This window comes from Choloepus didactylus, chromosome 4 (assembly GCF_015220235.1).
Source record: "Choloepus didactylus isolate mChoDid1 chromosome 4, mChoDid1.pri, whole genome shotgun sequence".
Lineage (NCBI taxonomy): Eukaryota > Metazoa > Chordata > Mammalia > Pilosa > Megalonychidae > Choloepus > Choloepus didactylus.
The window spans coordinates 132,558,258-132,580,866 of NC_051310.1; the positions used below are offsets into that span (position 1 = coordinate 132,558,258).

Here is a 22,609-nt window from a genome sequence, read left to right on the forward strand (position 1 = left end):
TGTTATGTTGTGAAGTATTTAAAATACACCTCAAATTTGTATTAAAGTAATAATTTAGTAGGATAAAATGCATAAACAAAGTAAAAAGACAAATAATAAACTGAAAAAAATGCAACTAATTTTACAATCAGCCTATTTCCTTAATTTATAAATCCTTCCAACAGTCAATAAGCAAAATACCAACAACTCAGTTTAAAAAAGGGAAAAGATATTAAAAAATCATGTAAAAGAAAATTCAAATAACAAATATATGAATTGATTGAAAAGATATTTGACTTCATTCGTAATAAGAGATACTCAAATAAAAAATACAAAGTTAAAACGGTTTTTACCTATTGAAATTAGCATGAATAGGTTTATTTTTCAACTGTGTTGTTAATTACATAGGGGAAACTGGGACTCTTATACATTGCTGGTGAGATTGTGTATTGGCTCAGCCTCTGTGGAGAGCAATTTGGCAATATATATCAAAATTAAATTTCACACACACTTTAATACAGCAATTCCATCTCTAGGAATTTATCGTATATTCATTACACTTACACATGAGAAAAAATGATACATATATAAGGATCTATTGTCCCATTGATTGTACTGGTCCAAAATGTAAACCTCCTAAATATCCATCAACAGGGGACTAGATAAATAAATTAATGAAATAATGAAATATCTGCAGACATTAAAAAGAATGAGGTAGCTTCATATGGAACTACCTATGTGATGTTATAGCTAGTGGGTAAAAAGCAAGATGTAAAATTATGTGCAAGTGATGTACCATATATATGCAGATATTTCCCTCACTGAAGTATAGCTACGAAGAGGTACTCACAAATGTTTGTTTTTGTCTCCCACTGGCTCTTCAAATCCATCCTGCTGTCACTGGATAAAAATTCAGGCCATCCCCATGAGTTTTCTAATCAGTCTTAGATAATACAATCAATTCTCTACATTCTTGAAGTCGTGGGACCCAGTCTTGTTTAGTGATAATAATGTGCAGCCCCAAACACTAATCAAAACTTGTCTTACTTTAAAGTCAAAAGTTTTTCTCCTCCCCACCTTGGGCCTGCTGCAGATGGGAAACCAGAAGCTTGGGTAAAAAGTATTGAATTCCTCTCAATTTCCTCACCTAACACTTTTACTCTTCCCCCTCCTCCATCACCTGATATCTGACGTGTACGAAGTTGGACTGCGGAAGGGGAGATGAGATCAAAGGAGCAGGAAAGCTCTTATTTGACAGGCACTGCTGTGTGACCTAGAATTAATGCTTTTTGGCTCAGCATATGTTTCAGGCTGACTTTCTCTTGGGTTCTTTGACGGCTAAAATCACTTCTCCCTGCACCCCTACACCTCTTAACCTGCAGTTCTCTTGTCATGGACCAGTGCATCCTTATGTTAGCTATTCCGTTGCTATCCTTCCTCTAGGTATCAAGTGGAACACCTCCAGTCTATCTTTGCTAAGGTCTTTTGCTCCTAAGATGACCCCACATCAGCTTTCTCTCATATGTGACCTACATCTGTTCATGGAAAATCATCATGCCTGCTTCGGAAGAGCATCAACAACCTCTCCTTTGTTCTGCCATTAAAACAGCTAGCCAACCAATCACTCACCCTATGTATTTCTTTATATTTCTCAAGCATTAGTCAGACACTAGAACATTGTAACCCTCCAACTTTAGCAAACACATGTTAAACTCTCTAAGGGGGTAGACACTCTTCACCCCTCCCTTGAGAGGTGGGTGGGAATGCCGGCCCACCTACAACTCTCCCCCAAAATATTCTCTCATCTCATCAACCTCAACTCTTTTATACCCTTTGATATGGATGACGGGAGTAGACTCCTTAGCCTGTTTTCATTAAACTCTATTGAAGGCATTGCATCAAGAACTTACACTCTGCTTTGGATTGTGGTGCCTGTTATCTCCGTGCATTCGCAGAAATATCCATCGTAATATCCTCTTTCACATAGAATGTCTCTGGAAGAAGCACAAGGAAACTTCTGACAGTAGATGCCTCCAAGGAGGGAGAATGAGAGGCTGGAAAACAAGGGCAGAAAGGAGACTAGCCTTTTAACGTACTCCCTTTTTTATGTTTTGAATTTTGTATTGTGAACATGTATTGCCATTGAAAAAATAAGTAAAATATTAGAAAGAAATAAAATACAACCAGTTAATGCTAATGGATTTTATGTTCAAGGCTTTAGGGGAAATGTAGACTATAGGTCCTAAGAGGATGGTGAGAAGAGGTGATGTTTGAGCAGAGTTTGGGAAGTTGGTTCTCTGTGTAGAGGAAACATATGCCAATCCATGGAGTTTTATAACAACGTGCTGTTGTTATCACTGAAGTTCAAAATGTGAACTGAGGAAGTGTTGGGAGATAGGGCTGGAAAGGTAGGTGGGGCCAGACCATGTAGAGACTTGAGGAGAATGAAGGGATAGGCTTCGTCTTTTGGACAGATAACTCAGGTGATATTTGTGTACCACCCAAACAATTTTTGGCATATTTGCATACCACCTATCCTAACATTTACTCAATATTTTTCTTTAAATGAATTAATAGATTTTTAAGTTCAGTCTCATTGTAGCAAAACTATCTGTGAACTTATGAGTCTGGTAGGATTATACTTTTTAATAATAAAAGTTATAAAATAAGAAAATCTAAAATCGTCTTGCATCCTGTACATGTTACACATACCGCCTTTTTGGTCAGCACTGGCATGAAGGAGAGAGATGTGGAGATGGGAACTTGACCTTTGGCCATGCTGTCTATCTCTAGTGCCACCGTGATTTGAGCCATCAGTCTCTTGATGTACTTGACTGGGGTGGAGTTCTGTTTTTGGAGTTCCTCAGAAGGTTGATCCCTCAGCATGAGCATTAGGGCAGTGTGGCCATTTCTTCAGTGCCATTGGTCAGAGGTGGCTCATAAATGTAAGGAAGAGCATTTAGTGATGGGGAACAGAGGTGTAGAGAGCAGGCAGGGCCATAGTTGCAGGGGTAGGGTCAGAGCAGGAATGCAACAGAGAGAAAGCAGGGGAGAACATGCACAGTGGACAGACGCCAGTTAGATTCATGTATTGCCAAAACGTCGTCATGGTCCAGCCTTTTCACTCTGGCTGGTGCTGTAAGGAAGAGATGTCCTTAGTAAATGGCACTCTGGGTCCCATGAGCTACTTAAAGAAGAAAATAAAAATGAAAACATAACCTAGTGGCCTAGTGGTTTCATTAATATGAGTGATTTTCATAAAACCATATAATTCAGTGGTGAGAGGAACTTAACCAGTGTCATTTAGTCCATCCCTATACACAGGAAATGCACCAGTTGTCTCAAATATATAAAGTGTACATCTGAAAATGACATAAAGAAGTGTGAGAATGTTGAGTGGTCTATATTGACCCACAAGTCCTGCCACAGCCACTGTAGACCAGGAAAGGGTAAGATGGCCCTGATTATCCTCACAGGGACACCGTGAGTACAGCCTGGCTTTGGTCCTCTGTGCTCACTACATCTTAACCTTTCTTTGTTGGCTGCTGAATTCAGATTGACTTTCCCTCTTTAGCAAAAAAAAAAAAAAGAAAGTAGACTTTGTATCCGATTGGTCTGCTTGAAAATTCCTGTTGGCTTGAGCTTATCCCTGTTTGCTTTGCCCAGGGATTACAATGGGTTTTTTTGTTTGTTTGTTTTTTGGTATTTGGTATAAAATGGACCGAATTCAAAAGAAACAGGTAGCAGCTTCTTTTGTTCAAGAACTCCCAGGCATAAGGTGCCATAACTTGCCTTGCTGCAAGTTTTGAAATTCTTTGCTTTGTCCACCCTAAATAATAGACTGTACGTTCCACGAGGGCAGGGATTCGGTCTGTTTTAATCACTGAAGCATCCACATCAGATATAGGGGCTGACTCATAGAAGGCACCTGATACATTTTCTTGAGTGAGTAAATGAATAATGAATACTGTATGAGTAAGTAATAATGAATGAATGAATGAATAGTATGCTATATTTGTGTAGCAAGTCCAGTTGTAAAGAGGGTTCCATTAGCTCATCTGATCTTCACAGCAGTGTCGTTAAAAGGGGACTGTGTTCTTATCCCCATTTTGTAGTTGAAGAAAATGAAGCTCAGAGGTAGAATGGTCTGCCAAAGGCTTCCACAACAACTAAGTAATATGTGATTTTTATCCCTGAAATCCATTTCCTAGCTTCAGGCAAGATGTGGCACAGCTGTTCTTTTGCGTGATGGGTCTTGCTTTTCTGGACTTTCATGGAATTCTTGTTCTTTATTTCCAGATTACAGGACGGGCCCATGTTTTACTGTGATCAGCAACCAGATGTGCCAGGGACAGCTCAGCGGGATCGTGTGCACAAAAACTCTCTGCTGCGCCACCGTCGGCCGAGCCTGGGGTCACCCCTGTGAGATGTGCCCTGCCCAGCCCCACCCCTGCCGACGCGGCTTCATTCCCAATATCCGCACGGGAGCTTGTCAAGGTAAACCCTGAGCCAATGGAATCATTAATGTATTAATCTGATTTGCCCTGGGGAGCCATTCTCCAGTGAGGTTGGAGAGAATGGAAAAGCAGTGTCAGAGACTTAACTTCATGATTTCGCTGACTGCATGATATCCGACTAAGGCATTAGGAACCTGGCTCACGAGGGAGCAGTTGGAGCCTTACTGGATTTTTCCTTTCCAGCAGTTCCCCTCTGACCTCAGAGGTGCTGTGTGTACCTCCAACTCCAGGGGTTGTGTGATTCTGTTTATAGCAATGATGTGTATCACAGCAAGGCTGAGTGTAAACACAAAGCGAGATTTGTGAACAAGGTAGTTAATGTTTTTCTTAATTTTTTCCTTAGTTGAAGCTGTAGGAGTTGCCCTGTCTCACAGCTTGTACTTAGTTGACCTGAAGAAAATTGTTCCTATCACCATTTTGCATGTTACATTATGCATTTTTTTACGTCAGAAATCAATTAGGATTTGTTTCACAGTTTTAAATATCCCCAGATGTTGCCTGCTTGCTTCTCCTGCCTCCCATCGAAGCTTTTACTCTGTTTTTGGCTTTTACTCCTGTTCTTCCAGCTGTACAAATTCTTTTATTGTCTGGATGTCTGGCAGGAAATAGGAGGAAGTGAACAGAGGCAGCTCTGTACTAAACTGATGGGATTGAAAACTCCCAGGCTATGTCTGTTTCCTTTAGACATCTTCAGTGCATCTTTAGCGAGTTGCAGTATTTTCAGAAATTAAGGGTATGCTTTTCTGAGGTAATAGACAACAGTTTGGTTGTGTTCTATATGTTAATTCTAAGGATAATATGCAATAAAACAGAAGTTGAGCTTAATCACACAGTTTTGTGGGTCTCTATTATACTTCAATAAATTCCACTTCTGAAAAGCACTGTTGGTTTGGCTACCACATATAACATATGACTTCTTTGTATGCCCTTAAATGTATTCTTCTCAATGTCAGGAGCAGCAAGAAGTGATTTTTAAATCCTTGAATTATAAAGGGGTGGATTGTAGAATTTTAAAAAATTAGAAGTAAGTTTAGGTCACCTTTTTTGGGGTGCCTTTTAAATTTTTCTCATTCTTAGAAAGTTCCAGTGAGTTTTCAAGAATTTCTTGGTCTCAGTGCTCTGAAGTTAACTAATGTCCATGAACTCACTGACAGTGACCAAAAAGCCAGACTGTGAGTGCCCAGCTGCCTGTTGTTTAGTAATGATCAAAGATTAAGGTGTTAACAGAATTGGGAGAAAACAGGGAGAGGAAGGAGCTGTTTCTCCTTAGCTTTGCTATTAATTTCATACAATCTGGATTTCTCCAGCATTTGCTTCCTGACTCTGCTACTCAATATTCAAGAAAAAAAAAGTTTTTTTATGAGATAATTTTTTAAAACCCAGATAATCAAAATGGCTGTTATATTGCATCTTTGAAAAGGAAAATTCTTCATGTTTGGTGGTTTTTGTTTTTGTTTTTTTTTTTTTGCGGGGGGTGGGGGAGGTAGATTCTGCCATCAGCTTGGGGCTCCCCCTCTTTGCTGGTGTTCCCAGTCCTGGGGCCAGATATGAAGGGTTGTGGGCAAAGAGGTTCAGAAAGGAGCTTATCCTCTTTTCCAATCCTGCAATATGTGGTCAACAGAGAATTGCTTTCATATTTATCTCTACTGGCCAAAAAGTATGATCAAACAAGACTCTCTAGTTTTGCTTATATGTTAATGACCAGTTAGCAGTAAAGTAAAATCTTAATTTCAAATAACATTTTAACAAATATATTCAACATATCAAGAGAATGGAAAATTCTGGTCTAAGACAAAATTGGAATCAGCTGTAGAACATAATCTAATTATATTTCACATGCAGTCATTCATTTGTGGGTCAGGACATTCCATTTAAAACATTAAGTGACACTTCATACCAAAATAAATTGCTGTTCCTTTTAGTACCCCTTTTCCTACATGACAACTTTTCTCAACAATCAGGTTATTAGAGTTCTTAAAAATGGCATTCATTTTCTGCTTCACACAATGCAGCATAAAAACAAATAGTATGTTAGGCTTCCAGATTTCTGAAAGAATACCTGAAGTAGAGGAAGAAAAGTTAGACTGTCTTCCTGGGAGTTCTTTACTAAATCAGACCTTTTGTTTTGAGAGGCAAGATGGAGAGAATATACATGTATTTTTACAATATGTGTATCTCAATGTAATGAGCCTGAAATACTCTAATTTTGTTCCTGGTGGGTTACCATTTAGGGTTGTACATAGGATGCTTAGTGAATGGATGAAGTCCCTGCTCTATGGAGTCCTGTTTTGAAGATAGTCAATATATAAAACAAAACAAAATGAATATATGTCGGTTGGTGATTAATAAGCAGGATAAGAAAGGTGGTGAGTGTCCGGGGACTGCATGCTGCTATTAGGCTGGTTAGGGAAGGCCTCACTGCTAAGGTGCCATTGGAGCAGAAACCTGAAAGTCAGGGCAGACCAAACCATGCAGCTTTATGGAAGAATATTCCAAAGGGGCAACTGCTACAAAAGCACGTGCTTGCCTATTTGAGGAATAGCAAGGAAGCCAGTGTGGATGGAGAGGAGTGAGAAAGGGAGAAGGTTGGAAGATGAGATCAGAGAGTAGAGGGGTCATGTAGAACCTTTTAGGACTTAGCATGGACTTGAGTTTTGAGCTGGGGAGGAATGTGATCTGACTTACCAATAAAAAAGTCTTCTCTGGCAGTTTCTCTGTCTTCAAGGTAAGTCTGCAGCACATGTGGCTGAGATTGCACATTAGTCTGAGGATATCACTCACTCCTTGGCCTGGTTTTCTGGATGGCTTCATTTTTTCTGTGCAAGACAATTCTCCAGAACATAAATAAGATGAACATTTTCCACTTCATTTGTACAAAAACATTAGCTTTCTCATGTAGTGTGAGTGATCTTAAGTAAATTCTGTTTTAATTAAATCATCCAATACAATTCTTTTAGACAGTTTTATTATAGAAGTGTGTTGCTTTTTGATTCTCAGGATTACTTGAATAACTCTTATTTAGTTATTACTGTCAATCTAGAGATAAAAGCAAGGCAATGAATAATGATCTTTTTATAAGTGTATCTTTGTACTGTGCGGCAGACATAATGAAACTACAAAAGTTAGTACAAATATTTCCCTTTACATAGAGAAAGGTCCACCTTCCAAAGTGGGAAAATAAAGAGCACTTGGAACTAACTTCTCATAGAAAATTATTGACGAAGCTGTGTTGGTTTATTTTACATAGCGTAATTGTGAAAAATAGTTTCTCTCATCATATTCCAAATATTATGATGGGCAAATAACTCATTGATATGAATTTGTTAATATAATTGTAGACAAACAGTCACGTTTTCTTCTGCAATGAATTTTGTATGAATCTTTCTCTTCCTCTTCTAAAATCTGACAGATGTGGACGAATGCCAGGCCATCCCTGGACTCTGTCAAGGAGGAAATTGCATTAATACTGTTGGGTCTTTTGAGTGCAAATGCCCTGCTGGACACAAATTTAATGAAGTGTCACAAAAATGTGAAGGTAAGAAATCTCATGCTTTGCAGTTAAGTGGGGGCAGTGGGTAGGAAAAACTTGTATTAGTGACAAGCTTGTTTGCAATTGTTCTTAAATCCCCCTATCTTTGCTATTCCTGTGAATGTTTAAATGTAATATTCTTACCAGGAATCTTATGCCTTTCTCTATTGAACCAAAAAAACCCTGCAGCTTTTTCCGCTTTTGTAGACCCAAAGTAAGAGGTACATCTGAATCAAATTAAGTACTAAAACATGAATCATTTTTGAACGAATATTTGGTTCAAAATGTTCAAGACTCATGTTTTTGCATAGTTTGAGACATGAATTTGAATTTGATTATTAGCTAGCATTCAAAATGATATATATTTCGATATTTTATTAAATATATGTTTGATTTTTATTTGGAGATATGCATTATGCTCCTAGTACAAGGTTTCAGATTTTCTTTTTTGGAGGATGATATATGCTTATCAAATGGAAAGCTTTTAATGTTAATCTAATAGAAAAATAACTTGAGGTAATTTTGTATATTTGATTTTAGTTTATAGATTGAGATTCTAAGAATGTGTGTACAGGGGATGTGTTTATATTGATCACTATTGCTGTTTGCCAAAAATGGCCTGGCTTCCAAATACAATAAATAATTTATTCATGAGAGGGAAACATCTGGAAAATATGTAGGTGGCATTGTGCTCTCCTTTCTTTGATGAGTGCATATACCTTATTTGTGGTCATGTCTGACAATAATGTAACTGCATTCTCAGAGCTTCTCCTCCTGACTCAATTTTTCTGCCTGGCGTATTCTGAGGTTTCATTTAGGCAAATGCATTTTAGTTGAAACCAGTTACTGCTGGATTTCTATTTCTGGACTCTAATAATGAGGGGATGTTCATTCTAAATTATTTGCCTGGGCTTGAATCCCTAACCTTTCCTTGTTGATCACAATGGTGTATCAGGCAGATGAAGGACAGCTTTAAATTTGAAGTGCAATTAACAAATTACATACAAAAAAGTAGTATATCTGCTTGCCCTGAATCTGAAGACATTAACACTGATAGAATTGCCTTTGTGGGTTGGAGTTGTTTTTAGGTTATTAATCATTATAGAATTTATCATTATATTGTGTTCTTGAACATATATGAGCAGTTATTTGAGATAGTTGTGATAAATACTTTAATTCTTTCTGAAAAAGGAGGGCTTCTTAAAAATATTGTTTCAAAGAACAAGAAAGTTGATTGTAGGCCAATGTGTTTAGAAGTTACATTATAACTCTTAAGTTATACGCAGAGAAGATTAATACTGAAAGGGGCAAAGAACTCACCTAGTTTCACCCTTTCAAATGATAAAATAAGGAACTGTGTCTTGGGTACGTTAAGTGCTCTTTCTGAGGTCATTCAGAGAATGCTGAAAATTTACCGCTTTTAACTTACATTCTAGTGTTCTTTGTACTGTATTACGTCTTCTTTCCTAGATGTAAGCCATTGCTCCTACTTTGTTAACAACTGTATTTCCTAATATTTTTGAAATATTTAAAATATTACAGTGTAGGTTTTAGGGTATTGTCATACATAAATTTTTATGATGTTAGTTTAATAAGCTGTTAAGGTTTATTGCATATGAAATCCACAGTTTAGTATACTCTGCTTCAAGTGATATTTTCAGCTTAAAGATTTAGGGCAATGTGGTCAGTATGACTTGTCTGATCTGTGTTTCATTTTCTGGAATTATGATAGCTTCCAGCTTGGACTAGATTTGATCTTGCTTTTCACTTAGACCAGTCAATTGACATAGAAATGGTAACCTTGACACAAACTAGAAGAAGACACAGATTCAGTGCTCAGAATGAAAGAAAAGGGGTTCAAATCCTTTTATTAATGCCAAGAAATTTATTATGGTGGAGTGCCCAATGGACTGAAAATTCAGTCTAAAATAAAATTGTTTATTTCTTATCCACATTTTTTTTCTTCCCGGCAATTTACTAAAGCCTATAGCAAGAATAAAACAGAATACTTCTGGCTAGACCGTTTTTCCCCCCCTTTGCCATCTAATGTTACATTAAATTAGATGATGGCTTTTTTTCCCCCTTCCTTTTTATTTTTCTATGCAAAATTGATATTGGAAGAGAATGTCCTGTTAGTACTACTTGTACTCTGGCCTGGAGGCTGGTTGGTGTGTTGTTGATCTTTCTCCGGTAGGAAAGTAATCAGAAAGTCCTCTGAGAACTCTTGGTGAGCTGAGTCCCCTCCTTCAACCCCTTTGCTCTTAGTTCCAGCGCCTCGCTGTGGGAATGGCATAACCCTGGGGGAAGGATGGTCTCCAGATGGTCAATAGAGGGAATCCCAGGAAATCTGATCCAGAGCTGGAAGGATCAGGAGATGCTGTGTGTTCCCCAGGAAGATGGTCAGGCAGCAGCGGGGCTCTGTGCCTTTGTGAAAATTGTTCTGACATCTTTACCATTACTTTGAGTGGCTTTTTAAATGTGTCTCCCTCTTGACATGGGAAGGAATAAATTGGGTACCTAGAAGGTCACAGTACTTAAGAAAACAAACAAACAATGCAATCAGCTTGGTTTTAGCAAACTTACAAGATGCTAACCATCACTCCCTCAGATGGGAGAATGGCTTAATTCAAATTGTTTTTCATGATCCCCCTATTGCAGAGTTCTTCCTTCCTTTCTAAAATAGCTCTCCTTTTCCTGAAACTTTAAAAAAATATGTCATATACAAAGTTGTAAATAAATACATACAATATAGGTGGATTTGAGATGTGAGTCAACAAGCTAAAGTCTCTAAATGACAGTTATTAAATTTTCACAAATTTAAGAAGTAAAACATGTAGATTTATAGCTGTGATTTGAGAAAAAGGGGGAACAGAGTTCATGCCCATCTCCGCTGCTGATTTTTCCAAGGTCTGTGGAGTGTGCACACTGAAAGCAAGCACCAATTGTTTCCTCTTGAAAACCAAGTCCATATTTGTATAGGTGACTGTGGGAGGAAGTTAAGAAATAAAAGTATAATTAAGGGATTAAGTTTTATTTCTGGAAGAAGTTCCTTGGGTTCTTAATTAGCCACTTATATTTTGGGATTTAGATGATCACCAGCTCAGCCATTTTAGCAATTATAATAGCACTACATGAGGCAAAGGACTTTTTTTTTAATGGAGCACTTAAGTCCATGAAGTCCCTAATATATGAGCCAAAAAACCTTAGTACCTCCCCTTTCCAAAATAATGGCATATTAATTTGATGACTACTTGCTATTAGGGACTCTTATCCTCTAGACCTGGGGGTTACTTAGCCTGTGCCAGAGATGGGGCTCCATCCTCTGCAGCTGGTCACAGGCCACTGGTTGAACTAACCAGCAACCTGTATGGTTGGTTGAACAAAAAAACTCTAGGGTAGGCAAAAAAGCACTAGTTGGAAATAAGCTAGACCTAACCCTAGTCCTGATCATGTCCCTAATCTTCTGTGTGTTATCAGACAAATCAGTTTCCATCACTGAGTTATTTGATCTTTTAAGTGAAGAGGTTGAACAAGATGGTATCTGAGGTCCTTCCAGTTCTACAACCCATTCTCCATCTTTCCATTTCTAATTATTTTCAAATTGTGATGAGACAACACGTTCTTTGTGAACAAGAAACCATGGAAGCTGGCATACATGGCTGCTTTTTTTGGTACATGATTTGAAGAATCATTTTGTTTCCTTTTTAATCACACATCTTACACCGAGTTTAGTGTTTATAGTAAAGCAGGGTTAATCTCACAGGCTTAGTGGCATTTGTAATCATTAGTGTCCCATGTTACTTTTAAGCAGGTGCCACAATTTTCAGTTTATTTTTTCTCTCACTTTATTAGTAATTTAGGCAGTCAGTGTCAGGTAAACTGTGTCCCCTGCCTCTCCTTCATGGTCAAAGTCCATGACCTTGGATCGAGCTCCTAGAGCCACATTTCCCCGTGATGCCGGTCCTAGGGCTCTCCATCCCATCTGTCCTCCACACCCCTTCCTCCCCTTCTGCTAGAGGAGACCCAGGATCAAGAAGTGGCCTAGGAATGGGAAGAAGACCTGGGAGAACAGATGAGACAGAGGGATAAGAAGGAAGATCAAGAACAATGGATGGGGGTGGGGGTGGACGCAGTGACTAGGGAGGGAAGGGACCTACCACTTTTCTCAGGGTCACAGCATGAAACCATGGGCAGCTACCAAGGGATAACAACTTCCCAGCAGCTCTGCCTCTTGCCTCCTGCCTCAGGGAAACAGGGGAAAGTGTCCAGAGCACAGAAATAGACAGCTTTTCCCAGCCAAGCCCTGCTCCCCACCAGATCTCCAAGCTGTTTTACTTTTCGCAGCTGGCATCCGATGCAGACTGACTTACAGAACCGCTGAGAAAGCCACTGTTCTCAAATTCCCTCCGACTTCAGATTCCTCATATTCTTTTAAAAGGCGATAAATACCTAGGGGTAAGAAACTGGAGAAATAATAAATTAATATGAATGAGTTTCAGAAAGTGGAAGTGATTCCACTTAAAACGACTTGTTCTGGCCTTTTACTATCAGGAACTGGAAGTTGGGATGAAATCTGAACTCTTTTGCTTTCACCGTGAATTCTTTGATTACATCCACGAAGCAGCGGGAATGAGAAGGTGGTTCAGAAAAGCCGAAAGGCACTAGACACCTGAAGGAAGAAGGGTGTGTCATTGAGGGGTTGCCATTCAAGGGAATTTGAAGTCGTGAAATAAACTTCTTCAGATTTAACAGTTTGGCCTGGCTCAGTTTTATCTTTGGCAGGGAGGCATGGGCTAGCGTGTACTTCCTGTGCTGTTTGGCCCTGAGGGCGTGCACCTTGGTGGGAACTCTCCCTGCCCACCACCTCTATCCAGCCCCAGCCATTGGAGACTTGGGTTTAACATCACTTAATAAATGATAAATCTCTTCGCTCTTGTTTTGGATTTTGCTCAGGCCAAGTTTTTTGAAGGCCTTAATGTAATGCAAGAGCTATGCCTGGGCACCAGAGATACAGAAATCAGGTCCATGATTGCAGGATTAGATGAATTAACCCAGCATTTAGGCAACGCCTGGCACTCAGTACATATTAGCTGTCATCATCATCTTCATCATTGTTGTTATTATCTTCAGTAATAACATGTGAAAGAGTATGTTTCCTCCCCTCCTGCCAAAGTTAATTCTGTTTTTTAAATAGCTTCTTCTGATTATGCTCTCATTTAAATTGCTTCTTTGGGTATCAATGTCTATGTTAAATGTCATTAATAAGGATGGTAGTAGTCATTTATTTTAACAGGTTGAGAAAAGATTGTGTTTTTTTAATAGACAATCTCTTCACATGTTCTTTGATAGGCATCACATGGTTCATACAATAACTTTTGGAAACACTTCGTCAGAGATATATTTATCTTAATTAATACCTTTGCGTTTTAGTTTTAGCTTCCTCTATTCTTAAATGATGCAATTGAATCCTAATGGTGCTTTGATATGTTTGTTTGTTTGTTTGAAGTTGGAGTGTGGCTGGTAAATACAGAAAGTCAACGTTCAAGAACTGTCTTAAAATATGCCTTGAGGTGTTATGCCAATTCTAGCACCTCAGTCTCAGTGAGGTTCTAGAACTGGCTGGTTCCATGTCAGGCTCTGCCTGACCATTCCTCACGCCTGTGAAATTTATATCTGAGGAATAGAATGTGCACCTTTACTATTATAAAACTTCACCACAACAATGCTGTTTATGTTAGCATTCATTCTAATATAAGCAGTGAAATATTGTTTGGTTTAGCCTCTAGCCTAGAATAGAAGAATGGTGATTTTGCTTTTAAAAATGTTAAATGCATGTAAATAGTGTCACTGCTGCCTTTTTGATTAGCACTGTGAACTTGAGTCAGAAGATACTTGAATCTGGTCCATTTGTAACTCTCTTTTGTCTTTTAAATTAAGAGCAGTACTTAGGCTGAAGCAGATGTGTGTTCTTATTTTTAGGCCTTGAGCCTTTCAGGGTCCGATGGTCAGCCTGGCCATGGCCAGGCCCCCAGAAGGCTGGGGTCAAACCTCACCTCTCCCTAGGTTAGTGCAAATATTCTGTGCCCTGCATTAACTTTTCAAAAAATTTTGGGGGTTATACCTGTATATATAATAAATTTTGCTATTGTAACCATTTTTAAGTGTACATTTAATCGTCATTAATTGCATTTAAATGTTATGCCACCATCACCATCATTGATTCCCCAAACTTTCACCACCCCAGACAAAACTGAATTAACTTTTAGCCTAAGCAGGAAGTTCTCAATTTCTTCTCTTGCCTCACTGGTGCCAGCCACATTTATTGACAGTTGTCAGTCTGGCACTTGAGAAGCTACCCTTAAAGAAAGTGGTCAGATTTGTCCTAAGGGATTTTTACTGCTTCCTTGGAGGAAACCAGTGGCCTCAGTCTCCCAGAGCTCCGCCAACCATGGCATTCATAGCATTCAGGATGTTTGTTCAGGGGTGTCCTTGGGATCAATACCTGTGGAAGAGAAGGCGAAAAGGTGAGCAGTGACGGAGCCTAACCACAACTTCGGCTGACCCCACAGGGAATTGGGTGATTGGAGTGCCTTCAGGGTTGTCCCCCAGCAGGTGGAGATCGCTAGGCCTTTATGGCTCCTCTGCAGTCAGTCGTTGGATGTAGGCTGCCTGGGAAGGCTGTGACCTTGGGTGAGGCTGGCTCTCCGCAGCTGAGTCCCTGAGGGACTGAGGGCAGAAGCCCATCTGCTGACAGCATTCCCAGCCGCTGGGGCAACAGGTCCATCCTTGAAGAGGGACTGGGTGGTGCATCCAGTGCCCTCCACAATTCATTCATCAGACCCGCAGAGAACCATCATAATTTGGGTGCCACTGAGGCCCCAAATGGGCCCTCCCTCCCCTTAGGATGGTCATCTAAGTTGACATGGATTTGGTCAGCACTCTTACCAAAAGGTCCTCCCTGTATGCCTCAGTCAGGTCAAATACTCAGAAGGAGGTTTGAATTATATAGAGAAGATTTTCTGAAAGGGTTGAAAGACACTGTTGTGGTTTTTTTTTTTTTTCCTGCATATTGTCAATTCTTTAATAGATTATTTTGCAAGGCAGAATTATTAATTTTTTCATGTATCTGATTTGCTCAAAGTAGGGTTTATCTATGTTAGATAAGGTAGTAACAAGAGGTAACAGTCCTTCAAATTAGTCAAATTGAGTATCATGTACTGGAGTTTTTAGAGCAAAAGATGGTGTGACTCAGTGGCCTTGTGATACTTTTGCATGGCCATGAATTTCATTGACATGCAGTATGTGCTCCAGGTCTTCTCTTCTCCTTGATGAAAAACTTTTGATGAAAAACTCAAGATTTTAAACATACTCAAAACATAAATACAAGTAACTCATGACCACATTTAGGAGACGTCTCAAGTAGGCATTCTTTTCAAGTAGGTTTAACTCTAAAGAAATTAAGAGTTTGGTTTCATACCTGAAGTGTTTTCTTCTTGTAAGTCAAATGATTAACATTTTGGGGTTGTTGTTTAAGACACTGAATTTCTTATAATGTGGACACTGGTTTTTCTTGCCTATTCAGTTTACGACATTATTTTGAAAATTTTAATCTGAAATATTAAATATGTGTTTTCATGTTTCTGGCTTAGGTTATATTGTGTTTCTAAGATGGGTGCTGCTGAATTAGAATTTTTACGTTAAATTGCACTGCTTTTCTACTTTAGTGAGAATATTTATATTAAAATGTTACTTAAAACTACCATGTCGCTTGACATGGATAAACGTGGACTGCATGGAAGTGGAAAATTGAGACATGTGTAGCAGGTTTGCAGTGCAATGTAACATCTGCCCTCAAAGTACAGATTCCCTTAAAACACAGCCTGGTATCCATGTAGTGTCCCCTGAAGTCAACTGGAAAAGAGTATGTGTGATTTCCAAATAGTGTAACTCTCTGGAGCAGTACAGAACGCTTGCTTTGGCAAATTGTTGCTAAAAGTGGTAAAGCTGACTGAGTTCTTTGACTTAGAATCAATTTGGTTATGGTGTGATTTGAAGAAAAAAGGGTACAATTACCTCAGTATTTAACAAAATTAAACTCTACAGTTGCCATTTCTTTACAGTTTCTTCACTCAAGACTGTTGAGAACTATTTTTCTTCCTTCTTTCTAAAGCAAATTCTTATCCCAGTGCTAATTCCCAGGTGCAATGGAGTAAAAGCAGGTGGACTTTTCCGTATAGCCTTTGCAACTCAAGGGAGTCATACTGCAGTGGTTCAGTGTCATACATACACACATGTCTCTTGTGTGGAATTGCATTTACTTAATAGGTGATAAGATTTCATTATCTGCTCTGTGGAAAGCCAGGTTGATAAGAAATGCAGGAAGTGATGAAGAATGCAGAGTAATTAGAATTGGAGTTTAACGAAATGGAAAACCTGAGCAGAACAGGGAAAACAAATTGTAAAATGTAAGTCCTTTGGAATATTAGCATGCTGGTTACTTGACAAACAAATGGTACACGTTTTAGATTTCAAAGGAGTGGTTTCTTTTATTTTGCTCTGATCTCTTGAATTTGGTAAATCCCTTGGGTATGTTTGTGTTAAGAGAAGAAGCATCTACACCTGAATTGACTATTCATATGCAGCTATTATTCTGTATAGTTGGCTGTTTTAAAGGAAATGATTTGACTAGTGTTACATCTGAATCCATGTAATGATGTGCAGCTTTCCACCTCGTTCTACAAATTCTGAAACTCTTCTTTATGTTACAGATATCGATGAATGCAGCACTATTCCTGGAATCTGCGAAGGGGGCGAATGTACAAACACAGTCAGCAGTTACTTTTGCAAATGTCCTCCAGGTTTTTATACCTCTCCCGAGGGTACCAGATGCTTAGGTAGGTTTAATTACACACAACATGCATGATTTGTATAAATCCATTCCATAATGAACATCTTTCTAAATAAGTTTGTTAAGGGGGACACATGATTTCTCACATTTATGGAAATGTGGGCATTATACATTTGAACACACTCTTAAAAAACATAGCCCTCTTGTGGATCTAGTTTTGGCATTTTTGCCTCCTGTAGAAGAGGGACACTCCAGATACCCTCCCTCTGTAAATTAACATTACACTTATGTGAATGTAGCCATCCTGATCCCTCTCTCTCTTTGCCCCCACCTTTAGTCATTTTACAGGCCTTATGCTAATTTAGGTCTGAAATTTGGCAATATTCTCTTAATTGTTCTCCCTTCCTCCTGGCTTCTCTACAATCCGTCTTGTTAGATTTATCTTCCTAAAATAGTGTGTTGATGAAATAACTCTTGCTCAAAAGCCTCTGGTAGTTTTCCATTAGAACTTGGAAATTACTGGTTTTCAGTCTGTGTTCCTCGAATCTGTCAGGTGCTGCAAAGCCCTCTAGGGCTTCTGGGGTTGGGGAGAGGACAGGCAAGAGGGGAGGGCCCCATAGAAAGGCTCCTGCTCACCCCTCTCACTCCAGGCATGGAATTCTACTTTCATCTGTTGTCAGTGTGGGCTTCCATGTAAGATGTCAATTAAATAAGAGATTGTGTTGCTTTTTATAAAAATAGATTTAAAAACTGTTGGATTTAATGATTGCTAAGATTTCCTTCCAAGTACAGTATTCCAGAATAAATTTCAAGCTCTAGAGTGCACAGCCTGATAGTTAAGGTGCTTCATTGTCTAACCCCTCCCAACCTCGCTAATCTGTCTGCACTGTCCCTGCTTCTCATCCCCAAACGTGCCAATCATTTTTATTCCTTTATGCCTTTAATTATATGTGTTAACACGGCTCAGAGGAACTTCTTCCCAACTCAATTTTTCACCCTTCTACTCAGGTTCTGTAAAGTGAAGATGCCCCGGCTCAGCTTATGTGAAAGCAGGTTCTCTCTTTCCTGAGAATTTATTTCTCATTGGTGACCTTACAGGAAATTTATATGCATCTGTAAGTTTTTGTCTCTCTGATGGTCGTAAGCTCTCTTTAGAGACTAGTAGTAACTGTTATCCATGAATCCCCAGTGACTCAACACAATTCCTTGCACATAGCAGACATTCAGTAAGTATTTGTTGATTTTCTAAATAAGCAGTTCCATATTGCTAGGGCAAGACTGGGAAGCCATGGCTCCTAGCCTTGGGGAAAGACAGTTTCACCTCACAATGTGTGTTTCTGGTTCATATTTTCAAAGGCATGCAGCTTCACATCCTCATCAGAGGCTGTGGATTTCAAACCAAAATTGAATTGCACTTGAAATTCTGAATTCCTTTTTCCTTAGTCACATATAATCAAACCCAAGGGCAGCCTTTTACAGTTGGCATTTAAATAAGCATAACAAAGTGAAGGAAGATAACTGGACTTTCCTTTAGCAAAAACAGTGGTGTTGGATGGCCACTTTTCTGGGATCTAGACACTGGAATGGCAGTAAAATAATGGCAAATGCAATTCATGTATTTCCTTTTATACCCAATGGGTATGTTTAGCAGAGAGGTAGATCGGAAGTTCCCTGGCCAGATACTAGGTAGATTTTTGTTTTTTAACCCTCAAAAAGAATTCTAAGTGACATCAAAATGATTAAAATGAATTTACATATAAGATGGTTAACATATTTAATTATTCTTTTCTTTTTACCAAAAATATATACACTGCCTTTTTACAAAGGAAGGTGGGAGTAGAAGAGAACTGAGATTTATGGATCACCTCCATATGTGTGAAATATTTTATGTAAATTACCTGATTTAATGTTCACAATGGTCCTGTGAGATGGGAAGAAGCTGAAGTTTAGAGAGGTTAGATACATAATTTGGTCCAGTTGTTCAAGCAGCTAATAAGTGACGGAGTTGGGATTCCAACCCAGGTTTGTCTGAGTCCATAGTCTGGACTGCTTCCATTGCCTCCTCCCAAATTAACACCAAATGAAGCAGACTCTTTCCTGCCATACTCCGAGGCAAGCAGTTCCTCCTTCCTTAACTAACTTTATCTTAACTCTAACAACTTTTATTTAAAGTGATCCAAATGACATTTCTGCCTTTCCCTAATGCTCCTCTTTCCTGCCACGGTAAACCACAATGACCCTCAAATTATCCCCAGCGACAAGAAAATGCAAATAGTCCCCAATTTACAAACAAATCCAAGTTTTGTTTGTAAATTAGTTGTTTGGAATTAGTAAATCTAACTGGTAGAAACCCCATATATAGATAATGGTATGTGGTATCTTCCTTGTACATCTCTTCTAATCATGGTAATCCAACTGTTGCCTTCTGTCACCAAATTATGAAACTCCCAGCCCTGTTTCTCCAGTGTTGATCTCACTTTCTCAAGTTCTAATACCATATGTCCCCCAGAATGTTGGAAATTTCCACCTGAATGTTCCATTTTTGCCTCCAGAACTAAATTCCTCTCCCCATTCCATCCCATATTTATTTGTTAGATGTACCATCATTTTCTGTGCCACTCACACTCAAAACATATTTTTGGTTCCTTCATTTCTCCCGAATCACCTGATTTTACTAATTCAGCATTTGCAATGATGCTCTGCCCCATCTTTTCTTTTGTGCCCTATTATCTTAATTACCATTGGCCCAAATTCAATAGTAACCCCTTAGTTGAATGTCCTGACTTATCCAGTCCATATTACCCATCCTAAAATAGTTCTTTGTAGATTAATAGAATTTTAGATTTGGAATTGATTCCCCTTGCTCAGAAGTCTTCATTTATTGTCCATTGTCAGCAAGATAAAGTCTACACTCCACTTTGGCCATTCAATAACTGTTTAACCAGACAGTCCCAGCATGTTTCCTTCACCTAAACCCCAGGGACTCCTGGGCACACATTCTTGGGGCCAGGCAAACGATTCCATTTTTTCTTCCTTTGTGGAAAACCTTCTTCGCCTTCACCAGTTCAAGACCGCTGCAGACTCTGGTCTGGGGTTCTCTGTGATTCCTTTCTCTCCATTCCCAATGCTTCCTTTGTTCTCTAAGCTCTTGCAGTATTATTTTAACTTCTTTCCTTTTGTTTTTTGGTCTGATACAACTTTGGTACTTTATAATATTTTGCTTAGGGTTGTCTTTTTATATTAGTCTTGAAGATGGCCTGTTCTTAATTTGGGCCCCACAGCTCCTAGCTCCATGTCGGACACAACAATGCTAATGGTTGGTTAAGAGAGACCTACTGATAAACGAGGAGGATGACCTGCAAATAGTTACTTAACCTCTAATGTATTTGATCTAATATAACATGAGTTCTGTGTCATGCAGATAAGGGCCAAGTGGTTCAGAAAGGAGAAAGGTGAAAGGTTTCCACTCCTTTTCTTCTGGATGGCTTGGGCAGGGCAAATGCAAAATAGAAGAAGGTGGCTGTGGTTCATTCTGCCTCCCTTGATTGGCCCCAGACCCTGATGTTCTTCTCCCTTGGCTGCCATAGGCCTTCAGATCTCTCCAAAGCCACCCCTTACCCTCGGTGCAAAGTGATCCAACTCCAGAGTCATTTCCTTCCTGCTTCCTAGGGCTGGGCTGCCTAAGGAAATGGAAAACTTCAGGCTCGTGCCCCTGGGGTCAGTTCCTCCAAATGGTTCCCGATTTTCACAGCTTTTCCCTTCCTATACTGAGTAGTCTATGGGTTTTCTTTAAAATTCCAAGCTGTGTGAAGATGTGTGTTTTCAACAAAGATTTTTGTGTCAGCAAGGAAGAAATTAGCAGAATGAGTACTGTGTGTGTGGTTGCCGTTTGTAAATCAGTGAATCCTAGTAACCAACAGGGGCTTGTAATTTTATTCAGCCCCAACAGCTACCATTTGATAAGAGTCTCTTAGCCATTGATTTAATAAATAAGTCAGCCAGAGGAGCAGTAACATAGTAGTAATATAATTAGCTAAATAATACACACCAGTCCATTGAGGGTTTGCCATTGGCAGCTATAGGACCCAGGTTGGCTGTGAAAGATAGCCCATGTATATATAGACAAATTTCATAATTTGGTCAAGCATTTACACTGAGTTGTGACCATTAAATTCACTCGAAGCTGGGACATAAGTTTTGAACATCTCTTTCTCATTCTTAACAGCCTTTGGTTTCCATATACAAATATTTACTAACCCCTGAGTATATAAAATATTAATGACTTTAAGGAAATGCATATTGTAATGTGGGAAGTTGAGCAGGTCCATTGCTCTGTTGTGCCGTCTTCACGGCAGACGGGCAGCCCTTCCCTTCACAGAGAAACACCTTGTCTGCACATCCCTCTCCAGCCCATTTACACTGGATCCACCCAGCTGGAAGAAAACTGGTTTGGCTTCTTTGGTGAGACTTTTAGTTTGACCAGAGGTACAGGACTGGAACCACAAAAAATTTCTGGAAAGCTCATGTATATTTGCTAGTGGTTTAAAGTACTTTTCAGAAATAATTCTGAATCCTTTCAAACTGACTCATACGTTTCTTTTATGGTTTGTTTAGGTTTGTTTTAGCCTCTTCACTTGATGTTAGCCATTTAAATGTTTCTATTAGCCTTGGTTTTATTTTGCAGTTGATTTGGGGGGGATTACACAGGATACACTATTTTTGGTAAAAAGATTAGGTTTTAATCATGTTGGTAAAAATTATCAATCAACCTTTCCCAACTCCCTGGCCAAAAAATGCATTTGTATTTTGGTCCACATTTATTAATAAATAAATGGTTAAAAAGAAAACAGATCCTCAGTCCCTGTTCTTTTTACTAAGTAATATTTTTGGTTTTGAAGTATTTTGTTAAATTTTAGCAAAACATAGAACCCTCATTATCTGCTTGCGTGCTCCTGATTTGGAATATCTAGAATGCTGCTTTCTTATATTCTGTTTTTCCTAAATAGTTAGGATTCATTCTTCTTTCATACTTGAGGTTTGTAAGGAAGAACAACTGCTAAAACTTAAAATAATTTCTTTTGCGACAAGTACTGTTCTTAAATCTTTACATATATTATCTCATTTAGTCTTCAAAACAACCCAATCAAGGAGGGGCTAATATTATCCCCATTTTAAAGATGAGGAAATTGAGGCACAGAAAGGTTGTTCAGGGTCACCCAGCTACACATTGACAGAGCCAGGATTTGAACCCCAGTGTCCTGCTTCTAGGGTGTGTGCTCTTAGCCTCTGTATTCTACTATTTGATACATTTATTAATGAACATATATTCCATAAGCATTAAAACCAATTAAAACGAATCTGTGATAATGAACAGTTCAGCTAAAGCTCTTCTACTCTATTACATGGTAATTTATTTGAAATCCTCAAGATTTACAGGCATTTTGTTCTTAAGTGTTATGTAGATGAAGACATAATATGACCCTCACAGAGCAGACATGATGTTTAATAGTCAGGCTTGCAGGAAACATAGTGAAGGATTTTTTGACCATTAAAAAGTTCCTCACTTTACAAAAGAATGTACCACTTATATTCCTTTTACACCAAGCATATTTAAAATATTATATGTTTTTCTAAACCTTATTTTGCACTAACTGTACAAAAATATATTTTACTGGATGGAAGAGAGGTATACCTTTGGCATATGTCGGGTATATAAAGGTGTTTTGTACTTAGCTA

General features: G+C 38.8%; 1 protein-coding gene across 2 annotated transcripts in view; it reads left to right on the forward strand.

The window, feature by feature from the left end:
* Window positions 1–22,609, forward strand: part of FBN1 (fibrillin 1) — a 250,836-nt gene that overhangs the window by 116,659 nt on the left and 111,568 nt on the right. For both annotated transcript variants that reach the window (XM_037834045.1, XM_037834046.1), the window contains 3 exons: window positions 4,279–4,476; window positions 7,906–8,031; window positions 16,794–16,919. In XM_037834045.1, coding sequence (XP_037689973.1) covers window positions 4,279–4,476; window positions 7,906–8,031; window positions 16,794–16,919 — 450 coding nt within the window. The remainder of the gene's footprint in view (window positions 1–4,278; window positions 4,477–7,905; window positions 8,032–16,793; window positions 16,920–22,609) is intronic.